Raw genomic sequence first — 21,030 nt, forward strand, 5'->3', positions numbered from 1 at the left:
CGCTCCCTAAGGTAACTAAAGGAGGTAGAGCTTTTTCGCATTTGGCTCCCAAACTCTGGAATAACCTTCCTGATAATGTTTGTGGTTCAGACACACTCTCTCTGTTTAAATATAGATTAAAGACACATCTCTTTGGCCAAGCATTCAAATAATGCATCTCGTAATCTTGTACTGCAGTTATATCCGATCAAGTGCACATTATTATTCTTTAACTTAGGTTAAACAAATCAAATTTTCTTGGTTGGAATGCAGCTAAGCTAATTATGTCTCGATTTCTTTCTCAGTTTTTGTAACTAGGATTGACACAAGCTCCAGTCTGGATCAAGAACACCTGAGAAGAGATGATGCCAGCCCCTCAGAGGTTGCTATAAGTTTGCCACATTTTGCTATAAGTTTGACTGCATCATATAATAATTGCTGTTAATAGTGTTCATCGTCTGTTTGATTATGTCTTTAATTTATTTTTCCGTACATTTCTGTCATGTATACATAAACTGACAGTCACCACTGATAAGCTACTACTAAATATAAGTTGCTTTGCAACGATTTGTATCGTAAAAAGCGCTATACAAATAATGTTTTGTGAATACGGGCCCAGATCTCATCATCTTCCAGTCTTCCAGAATGACATGAAGAATCAAGAAAAAAACAGACAGAATAAATCCAGAAGAACTGTGGCAAAGTCTCTGAGATGTTTCAAGGAGCCTACCTGCAATTCAACATGAAAAACTAAGCGCAAGGGCAACTAGGGCAAAAGGTGTTTAAACAGTAAAGGGTGGTTACACCAAATGTTGATTTAATTTAATTAATAGAAGTTAATTGATAAATAAGATCTTTTTATGACATTATTTTTGAAAGCATCCTCACTTTACTTTTATTTTTGAAAGCATCCTCTCTCCACCTTCAATACCACGACTGAGGTGCCCTTGAGCAAGGCACCTCAGTGCCTTGCTCAAGTGCCCCCAAACTGCTCCCCGGGCGCCGCAGCATAAATGGCTGCCCACTGCTGGTGTGTGTTCACAGGGTGTGTGTTCACGTGCTGTGTGTGTGTGCACTTTGGATGGGTTAAAAGCAGAGCACGAATTCTGAGTATGGGTCACCATACTTGGCTGTATGTCACGTCACTTTTCACTTTTCACTTTTTCACTTTACAGCATTTTTACACAAGTGCCTAAATCTTTTTACAGTACTGGATTATTAGAATTAATGGCAAAAATAATGTTTGAAAATGTAAACTGATATTTCCTGCTAAAACACTACAGCAAAGATAGAAATAACTGGATTACAACCATTTTTGTTGGTGGAAATGCTAGTGGCCTAAGACTTTTGCATAGTTATGTATATAAAAACACATTCACGCAATATAAACATATAGTATAGAAACACCTAATGCTGCTGGACAGAATAATGGTAATTCAGAAACAAAGTAGAAAATGACACATCTTTACATTCCAGAGCCATTAGAATTTATTTATATATAAATTATAATTACATATATAGTTTGTAACTAGCACCTGTTATATACACAGCAGCTCACTGGAAAAAAAATTAACAGCATTTATCAAAATCATTCACAACTGGTTCATCTATTTTAAATATAATTTCAAAAATCTAAGCGTACAGAAAATACCTTTGATTAGGTCCTTCATGTTCCTCCTTTACTCACATTCTGTCAGTCATCGTCCTCTACATTCATGTCTTTTCTACACAACTCTTACTTTGGTTAAAAACAGTTCAACAAAGTCATGTTGTGGTTATGGATCATGAAACTACTGATATGTTACCCCCAACCTATGAAGCAGTAATACTGCAGTCCACCATCTGATCTCTACAGAGCTCCATGTATAAAAATGGCAGCTAGATTACTGATAAACAGTCTTCAGGTTTGTTAACAAAATTGTGCAAAGTATATGCATGATTTCATTTAGATTTGGCAATGCAGGTTTTAGTCCATATAGGTCTCAGATGATGACGGATTTATCATCTAGTGTCAAAGCGAGTAAGATACTGGAGAAAAACATTAGCTGAGCCCTTCTGGCTGGTCGTCTTTACTGGAAATATCTGCAGATAGAAAAAAAATGGCCTTTTTTTTAATTATTATTTTTGTGTATATATAGGCCTTTTTTTTTATATATATATATTATATATAATGTATATATATATATATATATATATATATCTATATATATATATATATATATATATATAGTACAGGTCAAAAGTTTGGAAACATTACTATTTTTAATGAATAAGAAACAACTCCCCATCAAGCCTGCATTTATTTGATATAATATCAAAAAATACAGAAAAAAACAGTAATATCTTGAAATATTATTACAACTTAAAATAATAGTTTTCTATTTGAATATACTTTAAAAAAAAAAATTTATTCCTGTGATGCAAAGCTGAATTTTCAGCATCATTACTCCAGCCTTCAGTGTCACATGTAACATCCAGTCTATCACATGATCATTTAGAAATCATTCTAATATTCTGATTTATTATGAGTGTTGGAAACAGTTCTGCTGTCTAATATATTTGATGAATAAAAGGTTAAAAAGAACTGCATTTATTCAAAATAAAAAAAAAAATTCTAATAATATACATTCTAATAATATATTTTCTTTACTATCACTTTTTATCAATTTAACACATCCTTGCTGAATAAAAGTACTGATTTTATTTTAAAAAAAAGAAAGAAAAAAACAAAAAACATAGCTTCTTTTTTTTTTTTTTTTACTTTTTATTCATCCTAAAGTATCCTAAAAAAGTATCACATGTTCTGAAAAAATATTAAGCAGCAGAACTGTTTCCAACTTTGATAATGAATCATCATATTAGAATGATTTCTAAAGGATCATGTGATAATGATCCTAAAAATTCAGCTTTGCATCACAGAAATAAATGATAATTTAAAGTATAATAAATTTAAAAACAATTATTTTAAATTGTAATAATATATCACAATATAAAACATTTTTCTGTATTTTTGATCAAATAAATGCAGGCTTGATGAGCAGAAGAAACTTCTTTCAAAAACATTAAAAATAGTAATGTTTCCAAACTTTTGACCTGTACTGTATATGTATATGTATATATATATACACATATATAATAAATAATAAATAAATAAATAAATAAATAAATAAATGTATTGTCTGAATGCACTGTAAGTCGCTTTGGATAAAAGCGTCTGCAAAATGCATAAATGTATTGGTCACCACTCCACTTGCTGTTTGTGAAAAGTGTCTAACATCTGACCTGTTTTAATGTGAATCTGTGGGATGTTCTGGACACGACCTGTTGACCTCAAACCATTCATCAATACACCTGGAGGAGCAGAAGATGAGATGATTTCCACAGCTGACAGCAGGTATGTGTGTGTATGACTGTGTTAATGAATGTTTCTCGTACCCTTTGTGGTAGACACAGAGACAGGGCAGTCGAGCGATGGTGTCCCCCTGAACCATGTCATCCAGACATATCGAACACTCGCCAGAGTCCCGGGACAAAACATCATCTACAGAAAGAGAAAACATCATAACATCACCATCAGCATCAGAGAAGCTCAGAGCAGCAGCTGATGACACATGAGGGCGCTGTTATACAACAACAACAAATCAGCACTGAAATAAACAGTGGAGGACAGAAACAAATTTGCATGTCCAACATGAAATAAATTAAAGTTTTTTGTTATTTCAGATATTTTTAAGTAGCTTTAGTTCTGTTTGAGACTCAAGATTGCAGGAACAGTAAGTGATCTACCTGCGGTCAACGTGTGACAGTGAAGCTTGTTCTTACCGTTATAATTGAGTCTGGGTTTGGAGAAACACATGAGCATATGATCATCTATTTCATCTGAACAGACAAACTTTGAGCAGACGGGACAATCAAATCCAACTGAAACAAACAGAAGAGACAAAAATCATGTTGAGATATACTTGTAACATTTATTTTAATTGTATTTATTATGTAGGTCACTTGAGCAATAATCGCACAGTTCCTGTCAGTAAACAGCAGTTATAAGATTACAAGGCAATAAAAAAAGCAATCTTGGAAATGTTGTAATCTCACAGACGAGTCTATTTACTGTAATGTGCATTATCAGGTTATTAAAATATGAACAAAATATAATGCATAAAATTCACGGCACGTGGGCATGCTGCACATGGCTAAATGATTACAAAGCTGGATTTGGCAACATGTTTGTTTCATTTCAAGTAAAGCTCATTATAAGGCTGTAAAGTTCTTTATGATCACATAGAAACCTCTGTAGACATTCAAAGGTCTGCCTGACTCAATAGAACACAGGAAATAGAATTAATCCTTTTTTACTCCTATACAAGCATATATTAGGCATTGAGCATTTTATCCAGTGAGCGGAAAGAAATCACTGTAACAGAGCGTTACATTTATTCTGTGCATTAAACACCCAACCAAAAATATGCATGATATGCAACAGAATACAATACTGAGTATTAAGCTGAAAGCATATTAATTATAATGCTTTTCTGATAGACAGCAAAAAACTGAACACCAAACAAAAGTACGTTTACATCAAAATAAAGTACTTTTTGCACTGAGATTCAGAGCAGAGTCTTACTAGTTAGTTTAACTGGTGTGTTGAACATGTTTGCTGTTCTTTGCACATTCACATTTGATAATAGAGAACACATTCACTACCAATGCACTGACCCATCAATCACTAACTAGTTAAACTGGGCAAATGTTAGTAATGAGACAAGAGTATAAATCACACACACACCTTGGTTACACACACACACACACACACACACACACACACACACACACACACACACACACACACACACACACACACACACACACACACATACACCTGTAATTATCAGTGTCAGTCTGTACTGCCAAACATTAACAGGAAGTAAATATAACAAAAAAAAGGTAGGTCAGCTGTGTATTGATGGGGAGGAGCCTTCGGACACATGGCAACATCTCCAGACTGATGACTGATTACAGACATAAACGGTTTTACAGGAAGTCATTCTATAAGACAGAGCCTTGTGCGTTTATGTGTTTGTGGCCCAGTGGAAACAAAGGGAACTTTATCTGACAGGAGGTTAAAGGTCAAAGTGAAACATGTGCTTGAGTTATGACGACAAAGGTTGCTTAAGGATCACTGCTAGCCCAAAAAAAAAAATCTCTAGTATATTTAATATGGCATATACAAATAAGTCATTGCAAATCAGATCAGATGACATGATAAATTAAGAATAAAGTTCTTTTTAACAGATATTTTCTTATTTTCTACCCAGAATAACGTTAAGAGTATTTTGCATTCCCAAGAACATTTAAGACATCTTTTTTTATTTTTTTTGATTGCTCTAAAATAAATAAATAAACTTATCTTAAATTCCCCAAAAATAAGATGTCTAATCAATATATTGGGTTGTTTGCTAAGGATGAGTACTGACTAATGATTGGTCACTTATGATTATTATGCATGAAGTGAGTTTTTACTAAATTTGAAATTCTGTAACAATTCTACAATATCAACTCAAACAGGGACCTCTTTTTCATTTGTAAGTTTCAGTTAATAATTTATAATAAATGTCCATTTTTGGCAGCATTCATTACAAAATAACCATTTAAAACATGTCGCATTAAAAAAAAAAAAAAAAAAAAAAAAAAAAGACCTGAAGTGCTGAACTCCTGTCATGGAAAATGCAACAAAAATAGTGCACGTTTTTATAATTCTGAGGAATTGCTAAGTGCTGTACACAAAAATGCCATAAAACTAAAACAATACTAATAAGAGCATGAACATAGCAATGATAAAAAAATAAATAAAAAAATCTCACAAACACAGAACTAAAACAAATTTCACAAAAGTCCATCCCAATACATATTCACTTTCAAAAGCCAAAGCAAAATATTTGTGACCCTGGAGCACAAAAGCAGTCTTAAGTCTCTGGGGTATATTTGTAGCAATAGCCAAAAATACATTGAATGGGTCAAAATTATAGATTTTTCTTTTATGCCAAAAATCATTAGGATATTAAGTAAAGATCATGTTCCATGAAGATATTTAGTAAATTTCCTACCATAAATATATCAAAACTTAATTTTTGATTAGTAATATGCATTGCTAAGAACTTAATTTGGACAACTTTAAAGAAAATTTTCTCAATATTTAGATTTTTTTGCAGCCTCAGATTCCAGATTTTCAAATAACTGTATCTCAAACAAATATGTCCTATTCTAACAAACCATACATCAATAGAAATATTATTTATTCAGCCTTCAGATTATGTATAAATCTCAATTTAGATAAATTGACACTTAAGACTTTGTGGTCCAGGGTCACATATTCAGACCTAATAATAATTAAAATTAAAAAAAGTTTTCAGGGCAGGCCAACTTTAAGTGTTGATGCAAGAGGAGCATATATAAACAGTGACAACTCAAATATTCGTAAAAAAATATTTGAAAAGTAAGATTTTTTTTTTTTAAGAATTGCACTTTGGGATATTCTCACAAACTTTTTAGAATGTATCAATTTATTTCTTGACTTCTTTCTTCAGAAGACTTTCAGACCCAAATTAGATATTTTCCACAGAATTTACTGAAATGCATAAAAAAATAATTAAGCTGAACATGCTAGAAGATTTTGAAGAGAATGCTGTTATGTTAATTGGTCAGCACCAAGAATCTCAGATTGCCAAATATTAGCTAATTAACTGCAAACCATAAAAATTGAAGTATTTCAGTTAATGCACATTCTGTTTGTGTTCTCTGTAACCGTGCCATTGTCCATATTTCCATGTTTCTGACAACACTTTAAGCTTATGATGTGAACTCACACAGCAAACAAATATTATTGATGAAGAACACACTCATCTTACTGAACACACTGCATCTGGAGCAGCCACATGACACACACATGCCTCCTGCACTTCGACCTTCACACTCCAGTTTGACCTGAATCATGTGCACTGACACAGAATGCCCCTTCAGTCTTTGCTATAGCTAGAAGCACACTGACTGATCTCCATGAGAAGTATAAATACTGAGACACTTTCCAACAAGATATTCTATCTGACTGTCCAATGGAAGAGATAGTGTTTATAGGAAACCAGTGATTTTTTTTTTTTTTTTTTTTCAAATTTGAAGTCATTACTCTTTTGTATTTCGGTTTGATGCTGCAATTGCAACTGCAGAAAAATATTTTAAAGCTGCTTTTCATTTAAAAATGACTTTATAGAAAAATAATAAAATAGCCATGCACTTTCTAAGCCAGACTGTACATCACAAATCAAAAAGCTGGCAATCAAACTTGCTCAGCTATTTTAAATATGACTCATAAAAGAGGATTTCAGCAGGAACTATGGCTCATAAATGTCTTGCTAACAAATACAATAACTGTCAAATATAAAGCAATGCATAAGACTGACACAGACGTTTTTCTCTCGTGTTCACATGTCTGTTCCCGATCAGCAAATTTGCCTCTCTGAATCTTATCAATCTGACCCACTATCAAGGATGATTTATTTAATACAACCCGTCATTATCGATATACGATCAAATCTGGAACCAAATGTTTATTGCCACTCAAAGGTTACAAAAAAAACATTGCAGTTTAACCTACAAGTTCTCAAGCAATCTATCTGGAAAGAGAGATCTTGCATGAAACATACATCAAAGTATTAATTCATTACCATAATATCCACTGTTTCTACCCACATAAACATCAGGATCAGGAATGTTAAGGAGCCACATTTTCATGTTGTCCTTTTCTTGGATAAGGAAGTCTCTGTGTTTATAGTTACCATAAAAATCCACAACAAAACAGTCAGCGTTCTGATCACAGGCCGTTCAGAACATGATATGCAGAAACACACACATATGATAAAACCATCAGTGCATAAGCCATAAAACAACATCCAGTCATGCATTTGAAATGATCCTACATCAAATAAAATACAATATAAACACATGACCTTATTATGATAAGCTTCTATAATAATCAAATAAGATTTCAATATCATACATTAATGTAAATGTTTTTAAGTACGATACTGTCATAATCAAGTAACCATATAGAACCAGTGAGGTAAATTATAATAAAATGTATTGACATATGGAATTATTGGCATCATAACCATACCATAATCATATGACTTCATCAATAATTAAATTATAAAGTATACATGACCTAAATGACTGATAATTTAGACCAACATTATAATATAACATAACACATACATGAACTTAATTATAACAAGGCATAATAAGATAATGCAACATATATACAGTTAACAATTTATAATCACTATAAATTATAATGCATATATCCATGATATTATCTTTTTAAAAAAATGGTGTATGAGCTTGTTGTGATTACATAAAAATGTTGTATTATCTTTTAATATAATAATATAATATATAAATAATCAAATGCATTATACTATAATATTAATTGGCAGGAGTTAGCGCAGGGTCTTACCGCCCAGCAGGTGAGGGCTGAGTTGCGCAGGTAGTGACCCGATCAGCAGCGTTCTCTGCCCGTCTGGCTCGTCTCTGCGGCCGCCGGTCGGGATAACGGCGCTCTGGATGAACGGACCGGGTCTCTGCGATGAATACTGGACCGGTTCACCGATCTGTCCCGTCGAGCCGCCCGCGTAATAGCGCAGAACCGCAGCTCGCCCGTCAGAGTTAGACAGATCGGAACCGGAGTAAGATCGGATCCGAACCCCCACGGATGGACTGCTCTGCTTCGGACCCATCCTGTATATAATATTAGTATTTAAAAAAGCTAGGAACCTCAAACTGGACCAGATGCCCAAAATATATAAAGACCGGTTAATGCAAAATGTTCACTAAACACGCAAAAAATCGAAACTCCAAACAACTTTGCACACCTCCGACAGCCGATGTGAGTCGAGCGCACCGCAAACAAACTTAAAAAGTCCCCAAAGATCACATGAGCCGCTGCTGCTGTTTGTATTGTTTTTATGGAGCGCTAGCGCCACATACTGAAATGGAGTATGACGAGTAATGAGTAAGTTAAAAACATTCAACACCGCACCTCTTTGATTCCATCTCTTCTATCTTTTTCCAGAGTTATATTCTGTATAGTTGTACTTTTGTCTGCAGCCTATTGTTTTGTTATATGCTCTGCATTGCTGTAAAAATATCTGTCATGCCACAATCTGAAGAGTTCACTTGCAAAAACAGATAAATGCGTTTTTAATTTTTTTATCCTGCATTCCAATATCAATTAAAGTGCATTTGGGTTGTTTTGATTTAATAATAATAACAAAACAAAAACAAACAAACAAACAAACAAAAAAAATATCTAACAAACAAAAAAAAAAAAAATAAAAAAATAAAAAAAAAAAAAAAAATTAACTATTTATGAAAATAAACAAAAACCAAATAATATATATGTGAAAACAAAACCTTAATTTACACATAAACCTGTCTGATAATAGATTTCCATTCAATCCTGTGTCCAGTTCTACTTGTAATTCTTGAGTCTTCCCATTTTCCATCTCCAGTTTAATTTTTCTTGATTTCTACATTTCTTTATTCTGTATACAAATGCCTTCCATGCATTTTGAAAATATGACCATTTAAACAAAACAGATGCAAATGGTTATTAGCCAAACAAACTGACTTTTTTTTTTTCTTTTTTGAAAGCAGAAATCTTACCCATTTTATTTACGTATGGCTGACGAATAAGCATCACATTAAGTTCATAAGTTTATTTAAAACTGTAATTAAATGTGTTAAATGTGGGTCTATATATTTTTGGAGTGAATTTACATGGCTTCTCACATTTAACACCTTCTTGCATTTAGTCAGCGGTTTTACTATGCAAATATTTCATGTCAAAGGTTACAGCCTATTGGTGCGTGGGGGAAAAAACAGGGTTTGACCAGTTATGAAAACACAGTTATGAAATTAAGGCTGAGAAATAGAGAATACACTCATAAGGTTAAAATTTAATTGTTGAATTTCAGGTTACATTACATGCTGACCCAAATGAATTTTACTCCAGTTCAATTCTAAATGACTCTAGACAGGCTGATCAATATTCATCTAAAATCAATAACAGTACAGTATTTCCAATTACCACATAGTAAGATTTGAACAATCTTCTCAGAAATTAAATTATTAGTTAAAAAGGTGACAGAAATATCATCCACAATTGGATTTAAACACACAAAGGAGTAAATAAATAAATAAATAAATCATAAACAGGTAAACTAATAATAAACAATATATAAAAATTAATAAATAATAAATAAAATAGAAATCACAAACCCAGTATAAAGGTTTAACTGTTACACAATAATGACAGTCAGGTGAAATAATGAATACATATAAACAAAACAAATACATCTTTGAAAGGTAAAGCTACGTACCTAAATGGACCAGCAAAAATAAATTAAAATTACACAAAAAGTGGCAACGTTGAGAAGTTTAGGCCATGGGACAAATAAATAAACAGTTATATAAAATAAATATCACAATCAGGTACAGAGCTTTAAGTGTTACATAACTAAATAAAGACAGAAAAACAGCAGCTTTGATCTGAGTAACACACTGTTGGTATAATTCATCTCTACGCTTCACTTTAGACTGTGTGTGTGCAAGAAGACACTATGGAAGCAGAAGACAGTGGAAGTTTAGCAGCCACAACGTCAGCAAATTCACATACAGTATGTCCTGAAGAAACATGATGTGCCTCTGCTGACCTCGTCTGTGGCACGGTCTGTGCAGTCCTGTTTGTTGAGATGACAGCAAATAAATGATGCTTTAAACAGGTCATGGAAACTGCTGCATCAGGTCACATGACCATAACACAGCAGTCCCCCCCATATATATATATATATATATATATATATGCCTGCTCTTAAAAATAAAGGTTTTTCAGGAAAATTCCAACTGCCAAAAAAAAAAAATATATGATCTGGTGCTTTAAAAACTGATTTCAATAACTTCCTAATCTAAGTTTCCTTTAAAGGTGCTATATACGATTTATCAACAATTTTTTTTGTTTTTTTTACAGTTTCTCAACTTGGTGGTCCTCAGGGGAGCAGCCCTTCTCAAAACAAATGTGTGCTTTGGTCACGCCCCCTTTAGCGCAACATAAAAAAAAGAGAAGCAAGATAACGAAACTTAAGATAAATGTGGCTTTTATAAACAATGCCAAATGAGGAGGTTTTATGCAAATATAAAACCAGTGCATGTGGATGTTCACCTTTAAAAGAAAGCTCTGTACTGCACTCCACCAGCTTGCTTTTACAAATCGGAGTGGGAGGTCGCTTCCGCAGCCTCATAATAAATGCAGGGAGGGGCATAAGTTTCAAAGGGCGTGGCTTACATACAATAACAAACACACCCTAATCTAAGCGCATGGCGGTGGTGCACTCACTTAGGGCATGTCCAAAAACACTTTTACTAGTTTTTAGCAAAGGTTTTACCCTTTAATAGGTTGTACCTATTCTCTTAATGAGTCATGGGTGTGTTTTGGGGCGAAACGTGCAATAAACCAATCAGAGTCTCATCTCCCATTCCCTTTAAAAGCCAGTTGTGACTGAACGCGTCTCCAAAGAGGAAGGTTAAAGCGTACACAATAATAATCTTTTACATTTTAATCCTTTCATTTTTAACATTTAGCATTTGGTGCATAATACCAACACGCCCCTTATAAAAAAAAATACTGCACCATTGACTTTAGACCAGGTTTTATTTGGTCAAAGGTGCAATCGTTTTCACTTGCGTCAAAATAGCAACGCACCAACAATGCACCTGAACACACCTCGTTTTCAGACCAGCATGTCTGCACAAGTGCATTTGCTATTTAAGCAACGTGGCACTGGATGTGAAAATGATAACTGCATCAGACTGAAACTTGCAAAAAACACTTGCATTGTGCCTGCCGTTGCATTGCGCCGAGTTTATGATTAGGCCCTATATCTTTAAATGAGTGTGTGCTGATATTATATATAAAAATCATACAGAGCACCTTTAAAGAAGTCTATATCAACTCAAGAACCCGATGAGACCAAAAATGGATCTTGATAAGAATTGGATTCAGTGTTGAACAGCAGAAGAACCTTTATTTTAAGAGTTTAGACCTAGATACACAGTTTGACCTTTCTGTGGTTAAACTCTCGAGTTGACCTTTCTTAACTCAGAGGATGTTAATACAATCAAAAGACAATAAAGGCAAAGAGAGGATTAATCGAGGATTTGTTTAAACATCTCACCCACCCATAAAACACAATAACCTCATCACCTCTGAATCAGTGATATTTGGACTTTACCTTCTGATCTTGTTTAATTTGATCCTGAAAACACAGATACTTTATATGCACTTGCAGTCAGCTTTGGTTATTTGTCATTTAGCAGATATTTCAGAGTGATTTAAAGTACATTTCAATACGAAGACAAGATCTGGGGTAAATGTATTATTCAAGGGTACAATAAATCCACAATGGACATCTAGATTCACTACATGAAATCAATAGAACTGACCCCATTTACTTTCTTAATACATGTTCCTGGTCTAATTGTTAGAATTTATCAAAATATGCAGCATTTACCTTCTATTTCCAATCTGATGAATGAATAGGACGTGATACCAATTGCAACTTTTACACATTTTTTACCACAAATTTGGATGCGAATACAAAACATCCTACTGTAATTTTGACAACTGTATGCCACTGAATTAAACATGCAACATAATGAGGTCAAGTGACAATGCAGCAGTATGCAGTACACTGGTATTCCATTCTGAACATACATTTCTAATCTACTGCCTCCAGATTATTGAAAAAAATATTATGAATGCTGGGAATGAGATATTTGTTTTGTCTCTGCTTAAATGTGATGAGAGGTTAATGAGAAATAATATTGATCAAAATAATGATCACTTGAGTTAAAATCAGGGTGCAGGAAAAGCTGTCCAGATTTTAAAGGGTGTAATGATGCAGTGTGTGTGTTTGTGTGTATACTGTAAGAAGAAGAGCCAGGTGAGTAAGGTTAGGAGAGCAGGGCTCGATGCAGAGACTGTGGCCCAGCGCGGAGCCTCTCTGCTGGGCATTATTGCTGGCTCACACCCATCTGCTGGTGGTCTGGCTCTGGTTCCTCCTCCACGTCTGCGTGATACTGATCGAATGCGTCATCGTCAATATCTGGAAGACCCAGGAGCTGTAGAAGAATTTCACAATCATTCCAAACCGAACAGTATAGAATCAAACTAGAACAGAACAAAACAGAATATTCAAATGTAACATGCACTGACATTCCAGAGATTTCATCATAAGATTGTAAACATAGTTTTGGCTCTAAAATCTGATTGCATGAGTTTGAAACAAATGTTCGAAACATTTAAAAAACATCTGTACACATGTTACACCTATGTTACACCTCAAATGACAAGGGAATTTATAGTAATGAATCTCAATATCTCTCAAATTGCTTGGGTATGCTGAGCATTCACAGCTTACTGTACATGGACTGCTTGGCAAAGGTTATGCATTATAAAGTTAAACTGATGATCTACATTACATGGCTGTATAATTGTTTATTGTGTTTATTATTATTCAGAAATCTACAGTAGAGTGAGACTTACAGGCCTGAAGGCTCTGAAGACTTTGTCCAGCACCTCCAGCAGTGTTTTCTTCCCGCAGGAGGAGATGTAGTCCTGCGCCAGCTGCAGGAAGGGCAGACACTCCTCGCTCTCACTCCACACATGCTGAAAACACACATACAGTCAAACACATCATTTCACAGTAATCCAAATATTCATATGTCAACTGCTCTATTTTGTTCCTCAAATTCTTATTTATCTAAATTTGGTGTCTTATAAATATATACACTTTCTTTTACGCCAGCAACATCACGTTTAGGGGTTCGATTCTCAGAGAGTGCTTGTTAAAAATGTGTATAAAAACTATATTAAATGCAATGTAAGTCACTTTGTATAAAAGCACCTGCCAATATATATATACAGCATAAATGTACAGTAAATGTCAATTTTTTATTTGTGCTTCATGGAGTTTCAAAGCACAGTAAACTGTTTTTTTATGTTCCTGAAAACCTTTACATATCTTGTCTTTTTGTCTATTGTTTTCACATATTTATTTTTAATCACTTGTTGATTTTGTTACCCGTGTCTTGTCTCTTGTCATCCTGTATGTGCAATGTAAGGCTTCTGTCACCAAGACAAATTTCTTGTGTGTGTAAGCACACTTGACAAAAAAGCTGATTAATAAATCTGATTGATGATAGCATCTGCAATAGGGATCATTTGTTTGTCACTTGGAAACTACAATCAGACTAAAATTATACAGGTGTTTAAAATATTTTAACTCAAACATCCTGATATTTTTATTTCTGGATTTATAAAATGTCCATATATGGTTAAAGGGAATTCTCTGAAGTCAAAGTTGAGCTTCCAGCAGAGAATCTGGGACACTAAAACTCTTTGTCCCGTTATATTTATCCGAGCGAGAGGGACCACTTTTCAGCAGATGGCCCAAATAATCTTCTCCTACCAAACTGCATTTGAGAAAAATGATTAATGAGGGAATAGAATAGAATACAATAGAAAAGAGAATTCTAATAAAAAATAAGTTTACACCATTATGGTTTTATTAAATAGATATGCAATACATAACATTTTCTGTTTATTGCAATTTGAAGAGAACGATAACAAAAAAAGCTGATGTTCGTACTGTTATAAATTACAGAGATAAATGTTTATTTTGATATAAGGACTGTTTTAGTTAATGTGTGTCACTCTAAATGCTCTCTAAAAACTTTAGGATTTTTGGATTTTGGCTGCTTTTTTGAGAACAAGGACATGCACAACACATCATCAATCTCTGGAGCTCCCTCTTCAAGGTGCATGGCAAACAGTGCTGATATTTCAGTCCTTCTGGTGAATATAAGGGAAATATAAGATGATCACAAAATTCATGAAACCAAAAATTGAGTTTTTTCAGCTGTTTGTGCATGTGATTTTATGGCTATCCTCTACATGCATGTGTACCAGAAAAACTCAAATTCAATGAGAGATATAAAATTCGTCAGAATTCAAAAGCTTAACAAAAGGTTATTAATATTGTTGTGTCCAAGCCCAACTAACTGTTTGAGCAGGGAACATCAACATATGGTGAATGAATTCTACACATTCTGTCTTTCTCCAGAGATATCCGAGATATTCAATATAGATCAGAGATATTTATACTTAAAATCCGACATATTTCCAAGTGAACAGTTTATTCGATCAGAATTAAATGAAATTGACTGTGAAAAGTGTTTACAAGAAAGCTAGACTGAATGCAAGCTTGCTAAAATAATGTCTAAACAGCTATTTGGATATTGGATAACATTATCAAATCACCTGCACCGCACTTTTTTTATGCAGTGTAATAAATGAATAAAGTACAATCTCTTGCCCTCTCGAGCTCTGTGATCCTGCTGAACTGTGTATTGATCAGCGTGAGTAATTAGATCCCTGTCTAAGCATGCGCTGATGTTTTTGTGAGCTCTGGGACTCTGGTGCAGCGGTCTGATGCGGTCTGGTCATGTGGTGTGACGTGAGGGAACTACAGTAAACTCTTGTGGTTCATTTCAAACCTTTAAACTGATTGCTGAATAGAAAGCAAACATGACAGACATGTGCAAGAGGAGCATCACTGCAAATACTGCATGTGATTTAACTTTATCACTGCACAAAACACTGAGAATATCTGCACTATTTGTTCCTTGGTGACATTGCCTGGGGAACTGTGCAGCTTAAGACCTTTGTGCTGAATAAACACCTGCAATAATGATGACCCATGCTTGTCTGACTAGGATATAAGCATCAGTCTATACACTGGATAGACTCCTAAAATGAAATTGTTGCAAACAACCTCGAAACATCCAAAACTCCAGCTGAGCATGTATGGAGAGAGTGCTGCAGTCAAAAATAATGACATCATTTCATCTGCTTTGAGATAAAGGCCTCAAAACACATGCAAAAATAAAAAGTATTTCAGCAATACCAGTTTACAGTGATAGTATTCAATATATACCATGTTACTGATATTTCTGTTATACTCCAATATACTTTGTGTGTGTGTGTGTGTGTAAGAGAGATAGACTCTGGCATCAATTTATTTTTGTGTGTGTATGTGTGTGTGTGTGTGTGTGTGTGTGATTTACTGTTTTCTAAATAAAATCATCCTTCATAAGCTAAACAACATTCTGTGAAAATGTAACCTTGATATCTTAATATCGACTGAGTAAAAGATTGAATGTCAAAGATTGAAATCATAGTGAAATTAATGGTTGAAATCAAACTTTTATGCTTTTTATCTCATAATTAGGTTTTGAGACTAGAGCCTGGATTTCACAGAGAGGGTCACATATTCACATAGGTCACTACGATATTGAAATTTTCACTGTATTTTCTTGCCCTTGAAGTACATTTTGAAATATATTTTGGTATATTAAATGCTGAAACTAAATATATTTTCAATTTCAAAAATATTCTTTATCGAGCGTCACTGTTTACGAGACATTTGTAGCATATATTTGAATTCCTTTTACACAGGATGGTTCTACCCTGTGTCTAATAACCGTGCTAACACCATACTAGCACATCCAAAACCCACAGTACTTTCTGTAATTGAGACGAGAGAGCATTTAGAACACAACAGCATCCACACGCGAGCGCGCGCGCAGCTCCCCCTCCTCCCGAGGCTCTTGCTCGATTATGTCATACTTACAAAATTATCGGTTCCTCCGGTGAGATTGTCCGGGCAGAGCACGTAGAACGAGATCCCGGGCTCGGCGTAGAAGTCCAGCCGCCTCTCGTCCACGTCCTCGGCGAAGATCAGGTCAAACGGATTCCCGGAGCACCATTTCTCGGCGGTGTCCACCAGCTCTTTGAACTGCATCCTGCCTGACGCACTGACGGCGCACTGACGGCGCACCTGAGCCGCGGATGATGCTGAGGATGCGGATGCTGAGCACTAAGGCAGCGTCGTCATGGTGATCGCAGATGATTCCGGTTCTGGTTCTGCTTCTGCTGCGCTCTCACTGTCTCATATCGGCCTGTAGCTGTAGTGGACCCGCTTCTATGGAGTCAATATAATATCACATATATACGCAAAAAAATAAAGTTTTGCAAAAGAAAATAAAGTTTTGCAAACAAAAATTAAAGTATTGAGGAAAATAATTTTGCTTTTTGCAAACAAAAATAAAGAATTGCAAAACATAAATGATACCGCGCGAAAGCAATGATTTTGCAATACATATTTTCCATGGTCATATCTACAATTTTATTTGCAACACTGATTTTATTTTGCGCGTCAGTCTAGTTTGAGCTTGCGCTGCAGTTTTTCCTGTGCGCTTCATTTTTCTGCGCGTCTCGCTTTGTGACACTGTTTTGACGTGGGGGTGGAGTCAAGGGGCAGGGGCGTGTACAACATGCCTCCCTGGAAGTGACGTCATCGGCCCGAGACGCAGCTCACTGATCCAGGTACTGTCATGATGAGCAGATGCATGCGAGTGGATCGCTTCCTTTTACTCACTAGCATTAAAACATGCATGGTTTCGGTTTATTAACTTTATTAACAAATGTATATGTGTATTAGCAGCGTTTGCTCAAGTTAAAGAAGTTGTTACCATGCACATCTGTTGTTTATTTCTCTCGATGTGCACTCTTTTACTGGCATAAAGTTGGCTTGACGTTGGACGTTCGATATTCGCAAATCTAGGGACCGTCTCTAAAGTTACATGCGAAACTACTATACACTTCTCTAACGTCAATAGCATGCAAGGAGAATGACTAACAGTCATGAAAACAACTGTTAACTGTTCATCCAGGTGTCAACTATAATGCACACCTTTTATATTTTTTTGATAATTATTAAAATAAACTGTAAATCATATGTAAAATATTGCTACTTTTCATTACACTTTTCATTAAAGTGCACTTTAGAGGATGAATTTAACAATAACCCTATAATAATAAATACTAGAATTATAAATGAATAATTCGCTAGTTTCATTTGTAAATGAAAAACACTAATTTAACAAAGAACGTTAATTAGGTAAGCAATACACGAATTAAAAGGGGAAATAAGCATAACAATAAATATAAAAATATAGCCCTATTTAATATAATATTATTATCAATTATATATACGTTTAGCCTATATGAATAAATTAATGATGCATTTATATAGCGTTTTATAATGTATTGTTGTACACCCAATTCGCTGTACGATCATGTTGGGGGTCTCTCCTCAACCACCAGCAGTGTGCAGCATCCACTTGGATATATTATATATATATAATGATAAAAATAATAAAAGCCTTATATGCACATATATTACATAAAAAGACACGATCAACGGACTGTGGGATGGATAAAAATATTTGATCAATCTCTGATAATCTCAGGTTGCTATGGTCACGCGGGTTTGTTTATGCATTAAACTCGTGGCAAAATTAAACCAAAAAGATTCGAGCTTCATTTTTTTTTATCTTACAATGACAGTCATTTATTAATTTATGCCAGGAGTTATGTAAATGAAAAAACGAAGTCGAGATCGATATAAAACTTGAGTCGTAGACCTCTTTAATGATGTACGTTATAGTTTATGAAGTGAATTGCATAATTTTACATTAAAACTAGCAGTAACTCTGAACTAATGTGAACAAAGAACGCTTCTGTGCGCTGGCGTCCTCCCACAGGTTAGATCTTAAACAAACACTGTTAATACACATGCAGTTAACCAAATGAAACAATACACATTTAATGCTATAAGTGTGTGACTGGCATAAAGTTGGCTTGACGTTGGACGTTCGATATTCGCAAATCTAGGGACCGTCTCTAAAGTTACATGCGAAACTACTATGCACTTCTCTAACGTCAATAGCATGCAAGGAGAATGACTAACAGTCATGAAAACAACTGTTAACTGTTCATCCAGGTGTCAACTATAATGCACACCTTTTATATTTTTTGATAATTATTAAAATAAACTGTAAATCAAATGTAAAATATTGCTACTTTTCATTACCGAATGGGCTCAAATTTAAAATATGCCATAATTTGAAGCTCAATAGCATTTGAACAGAATGACTCACTTTCATAAACATACTATAAAGTGTTCATCTAGGTGTCAACTATAATGCACACCATTCATATTTTTCATAATTATTCAAGTAAACTGTAAATCATATGTAAAATATTGCTACTTTTCATTACCGAATGCACTTAAATACAAATTTAAGCTCAATAGCATTTGAACAGAATGACTCGCTTTCATAAAACATACTGTAAAGTGTTCATCTTCGTGTCAACTATAATACACACCGTTCATATTTTTCATAATTAATTCAAATAAACTGTAAATCATATGTAAAATATTGCTATATTTTCATTTGAGCTTTTGAGCTTTAAATTAGTGTTTACGTCCATTTGGTAATGAAAAGTAGCAATATTTTACATATGATTTACAGTTTATTTTAATAATTATCAAAAAATATAAAAGGTGTGCATTATAGTTGACACCTGGATGAACAGTTAACAGTTGTTTTCATGACTGTTAGTCATTCTCCTTGCATGCTATTGACGTTAGAGAAGTGTATAGTAGTTTCGCATGTAACTTTAGAGACGGTCCCTAGATTTGCGAATATCGAACGTCCAACGTCAAGCCAACTTTATGCCAGTAAAACAGTGCACATCGAGAGAAATAAACAACAGATGTGCATGGTAACAACTTCTTTAACTTGAGCAAACGCTGCTAATACACATATACATTTGTTAATAAAGTTAATAAAACGAAACCATGCATGTTTTAATGCTAGTGAATAAAAGGAAGCGATCCACTCGCATGCATCTGCTCATCATGACAGTACCTGGATCAGTGAGCTGCGTCTCGGGCCGATGACGTCACTTCCAGGGAGGCATGTTGTACACGCCCCCTGCCCCTTGACTCCACCCCCACGTCAAAACAGTGTCACAAAGCGAGACGCGCAGAAAAATGAAGCGCACAGGAAAAACTGCAGCGCAAGCTCAAACTAGACTGACGCGCAAAATAAAATCAGTGTTGCAAATAAAATTGTAGATATGACCATGGAAAATATGTATTGCAAAATCATTGCTTTCGCGCGGTATCATTTATGTTTTGCAATTCTTTATTTTTGTTTGCAAAAAGCAAAATTATTTTCTTCAATACTTTAATTTTTGTTTGCAAAACTTTATTTTCCTTTGCAAAACTTTATTTTTTTGCGTATATATGTGATATTATATTGACTCCATACGCTTCAGCCTCCTGTGCGGAGAACAACGCCTGTCCTCTGGCAGAGTGACGTCACATGACAACACATGCGCCCATCGTCATCAGCTTCACAAGGAACCATCTCTAAAGAGACAGCTTTCCCCCAACTGAACTGTTTACACAGCACGCCTACTGAATATTATCAAAATATATCAATAATCATAATAAATTTCATCTCATTTTGATTTTATATAGTAAATATGAATTATTCTTAACAGCAGTAGAAACAACAACATAATTCAAACACTAAAATAATAATTTAATCTAATTTAAATTTAAAATATATCATTTATATTTGAAATATATATATTAATCAAATTATATATATATATATATATATATATATATATATATATATATATATATATATATATATATATATATATATATATATATATATATATATATATATATATATATATATATATATATATATATATATATATATATATATATATATATATATATATATATATATATATATATATATATATATATATATATATAACATCATAATAATTAAAAAATAATACATTCATTTAAAATCACATTTAAGTCACATTTAAATCTAGACTCAAAACTCATCTGTTTAGCTGTGCATTTATTAAATGAGCACTGTGCGATGTCCGAACTGATTGCACTGTATTTTACGTACTCACTGTATTTTATGTAAAATCATTTTCTA

At 34.1% G+C, this 21,030-nt stretch overlaps 2 protein-coding genes across 2 annotated transcripts; both read right to left on the reverse strand.

Annotated features, from left to right (window-relative positions):
- Window positions 1-1,443: 1,443 nt before the first annotated feature.
- On the reverse strand, window positions 1,444-9,004 carry LOC109102629 (E3 ubiquitin-protein ligase znrf2-like). Its single transcript, XM_042745341.1, has 6 exons — window positions 8,901-9,004; window positions 8,486-8,766; window positions 3,802-3,900; window positions 3,415-3,520; window positions 3,262-3,330; window positions 1,444-2,061 (listed from the first exon to the last, which is right to left on the reverse strand). Exons 2-5 carry the CDS (start codon window positions 8,763-8,765, stop codon window positions 3,267-3,269), a joined length of 549 nt encoding a protein of 182 aa, XP_042601275.1. The 5' UTR covers window position 8,766; window positions 8,901-9,004; the 3' UTR covers window positions 1,444-2,061; window positions 3,262-3,266.
- Window positions 9,005-9,966: 962 nt separating this feature from the next.
- On the reverse strand, window positions 9,967-17,130 carry LOC109102631 (maturin-like). Its single transcript, XM_019116020.2, has 3 exons — window positions 16,779-17,130; window positions 13,631-13,753; window positions 9,967-13,206 (listed from the first exon to the last, which is right to left on the reverse strand). The coding sequence occupies exons 1-3, from the start codon at window positions 16,947-16,949 to the stop codon at window positions 13,099-13,101; spliced, it is 402 nt and encodes a 133-aa protein (XP_018971565.1). The 5' UTR covers window positions 16,950-17,130; the 3' UTR covers window positions 9,967-13,098.
- Window positions 17,131-21,030: the final 3,900 nt, after the last annotated feature.

The sequence above is a fragment of the Cyprinus carpio genome, chromosome B19, assembly GCF_018340385.1.
Source record: "Cyprinus carpio isolate SPL01 chromosome B19, ASM1834038v1, whole genome shotgun sequence".
Lineage (NCBI taxonomy): Eukaryota > Metazoa > Chordata > Actinopteri > Cypriniformes > Cyprinidae > Cyprinus > Cyprinus carpio.